Source organism: Dioscorea cayenensis, chromosome 7, assembly GCF_009730915.1.
Source record: "Dioscorea cayenensis subsp. rotundata cultivar TDr96_F1 chromosome 7, TDr96_F1_v2_PseudoChromosome.rev07_lg8_w22 25.fasta, whole genome shotgun sequence".
Classification (NCBI taxonomy): domain Eukaryota; kingdom Viridiplantae; phylum Streptophyta; class Magnoliopsida; order Dioscoreales; family Dioscoreaceae; genus Dioscorea; species Dioscorea cayenensis.
Window position 1 is genome coordinate 23,384,513 of NC_052477.1, and position 10,157 is coordinate 23,394,669.

At 39.6% G+C, this 10,157-nt stretch overlaps 2 protein-coding genes across 2 annotated transcripts; both read left to right on the forward strand.

Moving 5' to 3' along the window:
• The first annotated feature begins 2,273 nt into the window (after positions 1–2,273).
• LOC120265428 (putative disease resistance protein RGA3) lies at positions 2,274–6,631 on the forward strand. Its single transcript, XM_039273331.1, has 2 exons — positions 2,274–6,018; positions 6,415–6,631. Exons 1-2 carry the CDS (start codon positions 2,413–2,415, stop codon positions 6,448–6,450), a joined length of 3,642 nt encoding a protein of 1,213 aa, XP_039129265.1. The 5' UTR covers positions 2,274–2,412; the 3' UTR covers positions 6,451–6,631.
• Positions 6,632–6,725: 94 nt separating this feature from the next.
• LOC120265429 lies at positions 6,726–9,513 on the forward strand. The gene is made up of 5 exons (XM_039273332.1): positions 6,726–7,471; positions 8,312–8,471; positions 8,558–8,672; positions 8,766–8,932; positions 9,020–9,513. Exons 2-5 carry the CDS (start codon positions 8,460–8,462, stop codon positions 9,041–9,043), a joined length of 318 nt encoding a protein of 105 aa, XP_039129266.1. The 5' UTR covers positions 6,726–7,471; positions 8,312–8,459; the 3' UTR covers positions 9,044–9,513.
• The last annotated feature ends 644 nt before the right edge of the window (positions 9,514–10,157 follow it).

The following is a 10,157-nucleotide window of genomic DNA, read 5'->3' on the forward strand; positions in this document are numbered from 1 at the left end:
CTAGCCGATTCAGTGAAAACAATACCACAAGCATTACATTAGCTAGACAATTGTGCATTAGACCAATCTGATATAAGGAGAGGTTTGAAAATAGAACTTTCCGAAGGTCCATCTTGTAACAGTTTCTTCTTAGTCGATCTCGGCGGTTCAAGAAGGAATCCAGCCTCTTCGTTAAATCTTGACGATGGCTTCTTTTGCCTTTCGCTTCTCCTTGAGACCTTTAGAGGATCAAGACTACCCACCGTGCTACTACCTTGAAAACCCGGCAATAGTTCCCGAAGGTTTCTTTCAAATTCCGAAGCCGAGTCATGCGAGTCCCCTTCTAGATCTGAAGAAATAATATCTACAGACTACGAGTCCCCTTGATCTGGATCACTTAGCACGGCAACAGATGCCACCCTCATACCATCATCCCCAGGAAAAAGGGCCCACACACCATCAGAGAATTTCCATGCAAAACCTGCTGGCCGGGTCACATTTGGTTTCCCTGAAATATCTCCAAAATTCACCTGAGGCATGATAACAATATCTCCAAGCCCAGGCACCCTAACAGGGTCCGGTCCAGATTTTAAATGATCCCCATATGTGCCCCCACCCTCCCTCACGGGTTCTCGGGCCACTCTAGGCCTATTGTGAACAGAAGGCGCTTGCAAAGTCGAGTGCACCTCCCAAAGCAATGGATCCTCAAATCTACTATCCTCACCAGCATGCATGCTATCCAAACCCCGGCTGAATTGATGACCCACTATCTTAGCAACCGGATCCAATTCGTGCCCACTTGGATATTCACACGAGTGCAGCCCCTTTTGGACCATCGTAGGCCCAGAAAAGGATCCACCAACCTCTCTTGGCCAATCCAAAGACCCAGCATGGCCCACAAGCGACCCAGCTTGTTTCGTCTCGCGCCCAGCGTTAACCACCCGCGATGGTTGAGTTAGGCCATGATTCACTTGACGTGCCACCTCAACCCCGACAACTCCCGGTCCAAGATCATTAACCCTGGCATCATCAGACCCAGCAACCTCGTACCCAACATTCTCCTGAATCGCGACACCCTCAACCTCTCCTAGCGTGACACGTGAAGCACCCTGCCCAGTAATGTGTGACGCCGGCGTGCGAACCTTCCATCGCTCGACACATCTGTCCATCGAGCCCTGCATCTTCGCCTTGTCTCTATCATTCACCCTAACTCACTCGGATGTCTGAGCCACCCTCTGAGACCCCGTCAGCGCGCATGGACCATCGGTCTGACCCTGGTCCACCACATGTCTGGGAACTCCCTTCGACGAGCCACCACGAGAGCAATGCTCAACCGGCGGTAACCCCCGCTGCATGTAGCCAGACTCCTCACCGTGGGAGCGTCGCTTAACCTATCGGCGGCTGGGATGTAAGATGAACCCCATCCCCCCGAATCTCCACCTCGCCTCTCTGAAGAATGGTGACGCCACCATCCAGCACCGTCCGTGACGAGCCGCTGCTCCTCAACTCCACCCCAATCTCAGAAGTCAATCCCCATGCCCGAACACCCCCTCCTTGCTGCCCCGTCAGCTCAACGTCCTCGGGTTGCTTGCCTTTTTCAACCCTAGAGACTGAGTGTGTGAACCGTTGCACCGCCGATTGCCCGCCTTCCTCCTCAGAAGCCGCCTTCAGGACATACCTCCCCACTCCCCGATCAAAAGCTAGGAGGGATCCTCGCTCCTCAGTGATCAGGACCTGGTACCTCCGATCCCGAATTAAAAATCCAGTTCAAGTGGAAGCACTACTCCCCTCCAACGCCTCACCAGAACAGTCACGAACCGCTTGTGTGGTTCCGTCATCTTGGACAAAGCAATTAGCACCCCCACCTAACGCAGCACACGTTCAATGACACCGCCGGTTGCCTGCCTCCCTCTTTTTTGTTTTTAGTGCCCTCCCAATATTAGTGGAATTATTCTTTAGTTCGTATCTTTCTTTCTTTATTTTTGTATTTTTTTGTTCTCTTTTTTTGGTCTCGGTGTCTTTTTGGTTCTATTATCCATTTTTTAAAAAAATTAAAATTAAAAATTTATTTCGTAACAAAAGAAGAAACTTATTTTCATAAAAAAATTACCAAGTGTCCTTAAAAAAAAAATTATCCGGACGCTTTCCTGGGGTATTGTATTGTGACAGCAATGGGTTGAATATGATCTGTCTATGTGAGTTCACATCAACTGGGTCCCCCATATTTGCTTTTATAATGCCAACTTGATTTATAATATAACTTGACAGAGAAGACCATTTCTCGCAAACCAGTGCTCCTTAAGTCAATGGTCAATGTCTTCCAAAGAATATAACAAAGAACAGAGGCAGTTGAGGAAGGAAGCACTAGTCTGTCTCCACACTTGACACACAATCTCAGCTGTGACTCTAATCACCTCTCGTTCGCAGGACACAATGGCCGGAGTTTTCTCCAACGCCTTGGAGATGATCAAGGAGTTATCCACGCCTCACGCCATTCAATATCTGGAACCCATTTGGAGTGGAGTTGATGAGCAGCTTCAAAAGCTCCAGTCCTCCTTACTGCTTATCCAGCAGCTTATTGAAGATGCAGAGGCGAGGCAGTTGACGGACAAGGCTGTCAGGTGCTGGCTTGTGCTGATCAAAGATGCAGTCTATGACGCTGAAGACATTCTTGACGAGGCCCAGACGCGTGAACTAGTCATCCAGCGCAAGGCAGAGCTTTCTGGTCGCCCAAGAAGCAAGGTGCGTGAACTCTTTTCTCTTGATCATAACCCACTCTTGTTTAAACTTCAGCTGGGGAAGAAGCTCAGAAATGTCAATACGAGAATAAATGGGCTCATTGAGGAGATGGACAAGTTCAAACTCAGGGTTGTTGAAAACAACAGCAAACCTTTGGGAAACAGGCCTCAAACCTACTCATATGTGCATGAATCACGAGGTATTCTTGATAGAGATGAAGATAAAGAGAAGTTAGTGCAGATGCTAATCCGTGATAGTTTTGATGAGAAAGTGGGTGTGGTTTCCATAGTCGGCATGGGTGGTCTGGGTAAGACAACCCTTGCTCAGTTGGTCTGCAGAGATGAAGAAGTCCAGAAGCATTTCCAACTGCATATATGGGTATGCGTTTCTGATGATTTTGATGTGCCGAAGCTTGCTGGAAAGATCATATGTACAGCTTCTGGGAAAAAGTGTGATGATACAAACATGGAAGTGCTTCAACAGAGGCTGAGAAAAGAATTGGGGCAGAAGAGATATTTGCTGGTATTAGATGATGTATGGAATGAAGATTTCCGAAAGTGGGATGCTCTTAGAAACATGTTGCTCGATGGAGGAGAAGGAAGCATAATCCTTGTGACCACACGCAATGAAAAATGCTCCCGAGTGATGGGTGCACAGAAACATCATATTCTCAGCTGTTTATCAAAAGAAAGCTCTTGGGTTTTATTTGAACAGAAAGCATTTGCTGTAGGTGCACCGAAATCAGCGAAATTGGTGGAGATTGGTAAAAAGATTGTTGAGAAATGTCAAGGATTACCACTTGCTATAGAAGTAATGGGGTGTATCATGCATGACAAGAGCGAAGAAGGTGAATGGCAGGCCGTGTTGGAAAACAAAATATGGAATTTACAAGATGCAGAAGAATACATCAAGCCAGAGCTGTGGCTAAGCTATGTTGATTTGCCTACTCATTTAAAAAAATGTTTTGCCTTTTGTGCCATATACCCAAAGGATCATGAAATTGAGGAAGTGGAGCTGATTCAGTTATGGATGGCTCATGGGTTTATTGCATCTCAAAAGGGAAACGATATGGAAGTTAAAGGGCGAGAGATTTTCAGGGAGTTGATAAGGCGATCTCTTTTACAAAGAAAGATTTTCACGGAGTTTAGAAGCCGATCTCTTTTACCAATAAAGTATTATTCTTATTCAAATGAAAAGGGTAGAGTGTGTACGATGCATGATCTCATCCATGATCTGGCGCACTTTGTTATGGAGAATGAATGCTTCACATCGTTGAACAGCAGTGCAGCCCCCGAAATCTCAACAAGGCCACGTCATTTGAATTTATTGATTGATAAAAATTATAATCAGGCTAATTGCTCCACCATCCATACCGTGTTATATTGTCGCCGTGACTCAAATGTGCTGTCAAGGCTGAAGTTTGTCAGAGTGCTCGACTTGAGAAGTACACGCATTGAAGAGTTGCCTGCATCAATAGAGCATTTGCACCATCTAAGATACCTCGATCTTTCTCATACTAATATAAGGAAACTACCGGAAACCATTTGTATGTTGGTTAATCTGCAGACATTGAAACTCGATGGTTGTTATGAAATTTACAAGCTTCCCAAGAGCATAACATACATGAACAATCTTAGACACCTTATTTTTGATCCTCTACGTGTCAAGTCATTACCTGCTGGTTTGAGTCAATTACAGAACTTGAAAACATTAACACGATATACTGTGGGAGATGATGCAGAGAACAACATAGGACAATTAAGGTCATTGAATCCCTTTGGTGAACTTGTTTTGGATAACCTCGAGTGGGTGAAGAATGCTGATGATGCTATAAAAGCTGATATGGGTAACAAACAACTTATTCAGACATTAATATTAAGTTGGATGAAATTTGGTTTGGTAGATGATGATGAATATTGTTTGATGGAAAATGGGGAGGAGTTGTTGGAAGCCTTGAAACCTCCCAGTGGAGTAAAAAAGCTTGCAGTTAGATGTTATCCAGGCAAACAATTTCCAATGTGGATGGAAGAAATGCAACAATTCCAATATCTACATCATATCGAACTATCTGAATGCAGAGAATGCAAGCAACTCCCTCCACTTGAGATATTACCCATTCTTGCGTATCTGAGTATCAGTGGCATGGATGGCATCAAACATATTCTTAACAACAGCAGAGGCAATGCGCTGCAATCATTCCCTGCATTGAAGGAGTTGATTTTATATGGAATGAAGAACCTAGAGGGGTGGTGTCTGGAGGAGGGTAAAGAAGCAAATCTGTCCTTGTTTCCGTGCCTCACTCGAATGGAGATTATAACATGCCCCAAGTTGACAACCATGCCATCCATTCCAACTCTCCGAGACTTATATATAGATCAATCATTCTGTGAGACACAAATCTCTCTCTTGTCCAAAGAAAGAAGGTTCTTCAAGCATTTGGAATCTCTTCAGAGTTTGACTATAAAGTCTTGTCCTGACGAGTTGGTTTCGTTACTGGAAGATGAAGAGGAGACAAGAACCATGAAGTCATCACTTAAGAACTTAAATATTGACAATTGCAATCAGCTATCATTGACATTGGTTTTCCAGAACCTTCCATCTCTAATACAACTGAAGGTGCGGTCGCTTGAAAAGCTGGTGTCCTGGCCTGACGAGATACAAAGTTTGAAGTTCCTCAATGATCTGGCAATTAGTTCTTGTAGGTATTTTACTGGTGTATCATCGCAGGGTGACTCTGGTCCACCGTTTCTGAAGAGCCTTCGTGTTTCTGGCAGTGATGCCCTGAGAGAATTACCCACTTGTCCCACATCACTCCAGTATTTGAGTATTGTCCAGTGTCGAGGCATGGAGTCTTTGGGGCCAGAAATGGGACACCTTACTTCACTATGCAATTTACAAGTATCTAATTGTCCCAAGCTGGTGTCTCTACCTGATGGGATGCAAGCCCTCACTTCCTTTAAGTCTCTACGTATTATAGGTTGTCCGGCGCTGAAGTCATTCCCAGAAGGCCTGCAACAACTTCTTCCTACTCTAAAAGCACTAATAATCAAAGGATGCCCGGAGCTAGAGAGGTTATGCAAGCCTGGAGGAGACTATTACAACCTTCTCTCTACCATCTCAGATAAACAAATAGGAGAAGAATCAAAGCCAGAAGAGACAATTCAAGTTCCTCATGATATTAATACTAGTGCCAAACAAGCTTTGAAGTGCATCACCACAAATCGGTTCCTTCTATCAGTGATTTTGATTTGTGCTATTGCATGTTTCATAATTTTCCTTTTCAACCAACTTGATAGCCAGGTGTTGATTTCTCATTCTTTTTATTTTTTTGTTTTTAATTCTTTTTGGGTTTTGTTGAAAAATATATTTTCTCCTTTCTCTCTTGAGATACAGAAGAGAACAATATTATCTAATTTGGCAACTCATTCCAAACCTAAAATATGAAGATTAATTATGTTCAACATTTCTTGTCAATAGAATCATCTTTTTTAATTGGGATCTGATTTTGTAAGCCTCCTCTCTATTTTTATTTTTATTTTTATTTTTTTGAAAAATAGCAAGAAGCTATGTTGAGTTAGTGCTTATTCTTATCATAATCTTAAAGATATATATATATATATTTTGTTTTTGGTGGACCACTAGTTTTATTATTTCCTTTTCCATGTCTTGCATTCTTAATGGTTTTTCTTTTTCAAGAATGACGAAGAGTTTTGGTTTATTCCGCCAACATGAAGACAAAAAGCACAGGGAGTCTGAAATCAGAATGAAAAGGAAGCATATCATTTCCAAATACTAGTTCAATTAGCAAGTTTAATTCTTGGTGTCCAATTTGTGAATAATATTTATATGTTCTTTATATTATTTCTTGGAGATGAATCAATAGTCCAACGAAAGCACCCAAAATCTCAATGGGAAAAGGCAAGTTGTTTCTTAACTAGTAGCTCATAAAAATCTAATTTTGTTAAATAATTTTTTTTTAATTATTTATAACTATTTGATGCAGGATGGATTCATCTCTGCCACAAATGTACATAAATTATTGTGGTGTCTACGGCCTGATGTGGTTCCCATTCATAGAACTTCTCTCAATCAATCTGATTGTTCAAGCATTCTGATCAGTATACTTCTGTAGGTTGAAATAGTGTTCATATTTATAAATCACGGGACTGAGGCAAGTGTTCAAATCCTTTTCAAAACCTCTGCTCTCAATCCACCTGGCATTTCCCAACATAAATGAGGCACAAGATTTGTAAGAGCAAACTCAATTGTGGCAACTACAAACTGTCTCTACAAATCTTTCGCCAAACTTGAAATCACCTCATTGGAAATCTAAACAACTGTTCTTAAATCTCTTGGGTACGATCTCTTTGTGCAAGCACAAGATTTCGACTCCCTCATTATGATCACTCTTGCTTTGTTGATTACTATTGTCTTTGATGGTTTTTCGAGGAAGTTGTAATGAAGTTGGAGGATGTTGTCTTATATATCACTTCTTTCATTACTGACGCAAGGCCTCACTTCCCTTCAAACTCTGTTAATTGAAGATTGTCCAGGGCTGAAGTCTATCTCAGAAGGCCTCCAACTGCTTCTTCCTACTCTCAAGAAAATGACAATCTTTGAATGCTATCTCATGTTCAGTAATGGGAGAACAAGTTTTGAGAAGCATGGTCACAAATCCTGTCCTTTATTAGCAATTTTCATTTGTTCTATTGCATGTTTCATTTATTTCTATTTCAACAAGCCTAATACCAAGGTACCACTTTTTACCCATATTCTTTTCTGTTGGTTGAAAATGTATTTTATCATATCTAACTTGATAAATAAACAATTAAACAAAGATCTAATTTATTTTCTCACTTCATTTGAAACAATTTGAAAATGTATTTTATAATATGAGTCAGTATTCTTATCATTGTGCTGACTAATTGCCCTCTCTGGAACATTTGAATTCAGAGAATGGAGGAAGAAATGGCAGAGATATTTTTCCATACTTCATTGGACGTAAAAGAATAGGATACATAGAAAATCTTGTTTCTATTTTCAAATTATTCTAATGATGTATTCAAACTTGAAGGCAAACTGCCTTTTTTACCATAATCACGTACTATTTTCTTTTGAATATTTACCAAATTAGAAACTTGAATAGAATGCATTCTGAGTAAATATGCTGACATTAGTGTTGGTAGACCATACTAGCTTTATTGTTCTCTTTCCCATGTCTTGCTTTCTTATTGATTTTCTTTCTTTTATTTTCTTTTCTTATTTTTTGGGTTCAAGAATGAGCCCCCAACATTAAGGCAAAAACAGAATGAAATTGAAAAGTATCCTTTCCAAGTAATGGTTCCATTATCAAATTTGGTGCATGGAGTCTTCAATCTGTGAATATGTTCTTTATTTTACTTCCTCAAGATGAATCAATAGATTAATGAAACCTTGTGAAATCACAATCAGAAGAGGCAAGGTGTTCTTAATCAATAGCACATGAAAATCTAATATTGTCTGCTTTTCTTATAATATTAATATGTGAGTTTAATCCATGGAATTTACTGTAAATAAACCTTTGTTTTGAATTTTTTATAACCATTTGATGCAGGAAAGATGCATCTTTGCGATCAATGTACACAAACTGTAGTGTTCTGTGCACATGATGGTTCTCAATGTTAGAACTTCCCTGAAGAATTCCAATCCTTTTATCACTGAGTATAATCTTGTGGGTGGAATTGTTTTAGTACTTACAAGTCATGGGAACTGAGGTTAAGTGTTTTGATCCTTTCAAATCCTCTGCACTCAATCCATCTGGCATTTCCTAACCAAAGTGATGATGCACAACTTTTGCAAGAGTAAATTCAACTGTGGCAACTGTCAACTGCATTCCTCCTTTCGCCCGACACCAAATGAAATAGACTTGAAATCATGTCATCTGAAATCTAAATCTCTGTTCATAAATTTATCCGGTATGAACTCTTTGAGCAAAGTCTCAAGATTTTAGATTCCTCCATATTGCTGTCACATTGATGAGCACTTTTGTTTTTGAGGTAATCTTGTAGCCCTCCAACTCAGTGTCCTCGATGTTCTAAAGCAGATCTTATTCGGATCCTCCTTGGTCAACATTGAACTTTTTCCATCCGCCGTCTTGGCCTTGTCGTGCAACTTCTCCATTACTTTTGGATTCCAAACGAGCACTGCCATGGCCCCCTCCAAGAATATGCATGAGGTAATTGTTCCAGCAGCGAACATGTTCTGCAAAATGTTGGAGAATTACAACATTGAAGATCTCAACTAATTATATTGTTTTGTGCAGGCACCAACCAAAGTTCATTTTTAGAGAAGATGATGCACACCTGATTCTCACTTCTCTTTGTGCAAGAATTTAGAGTTTCTTACTCAAAGATTGTTGGAATGTGCAGTCAATTCTCAACTGCAAGTTTGTGTCGCCCCAGGGATTTTCAAAACTTGACATCTTGAAGAACTAAGGGATTCCTGAAATACTTTTAAACCCTTTGTTGCTGTTTTTGGGGATACCAATCAATCACCACTTGTTTTTCCTGATTCAGCTTTTTTATCAAGAATTTGGAATTGCTGGCAACTATGTATTATCAGAATCAAGCAGAAGTTCATTCCATGCAGATGAAAGACATTATCACATGTTATGTGTTGTATCATCTTTTGCACTAGTTTTCGAATGTTGAAAATTAAACATGTTTTGATTTCTCTCTAGCTTACTACCTTTTGCACTAGTTGGTCAACATTCAATTGGAACATGATTTTTTATTGCTCTTCAGTTTACCAAATCAATTACAGTGGTTGTGTATTGTTGATTGTACTATACTTGTGCCCATCCATTTGATAGATGTTATTTCAGGCTCAGCTGAGGAGGCATGTTAAAATTTTACCCATGCAAAATAACAACACGTGTATAGATGGATTAACTTAACTTTGTTTTTATCCACATTCTTGGCACATTTATATATATTCGGTATCTCTTATGGTTTTTGCATTAGGTTAGTCATGAAAAATAATTTGACAAAATCTTAAATAATAAAAAAATAATTTTGTTAAAATAATTGTTTATGCTCCCAAACAAAACCATGACCAATTATTTTTCCTAACTATTTTCATACCTTCATATATTTATTTTAGAAAAATAATATGAAAAATTGAAGATTTTTTAATAAGAATAAATGTGCTTATTAAATTATCTGCAATTAATTATAAATAATATATTTTATATTTTGAATGTTATCAAAATGAACAGAATTATTACTTAATTAGTTGAAATTTTAATTATTATTATTATTATTATTATTATTATTATTATCTTTTGAAAAAAAGGATGAATAAGTTTTAATAGATATTCAATTGATTATATTTGACTCAAAGGCGTGACCTCAATTGATTCTGCTCGAAACCCTAACCCTAACTAACCCTAGTCGCAGGAA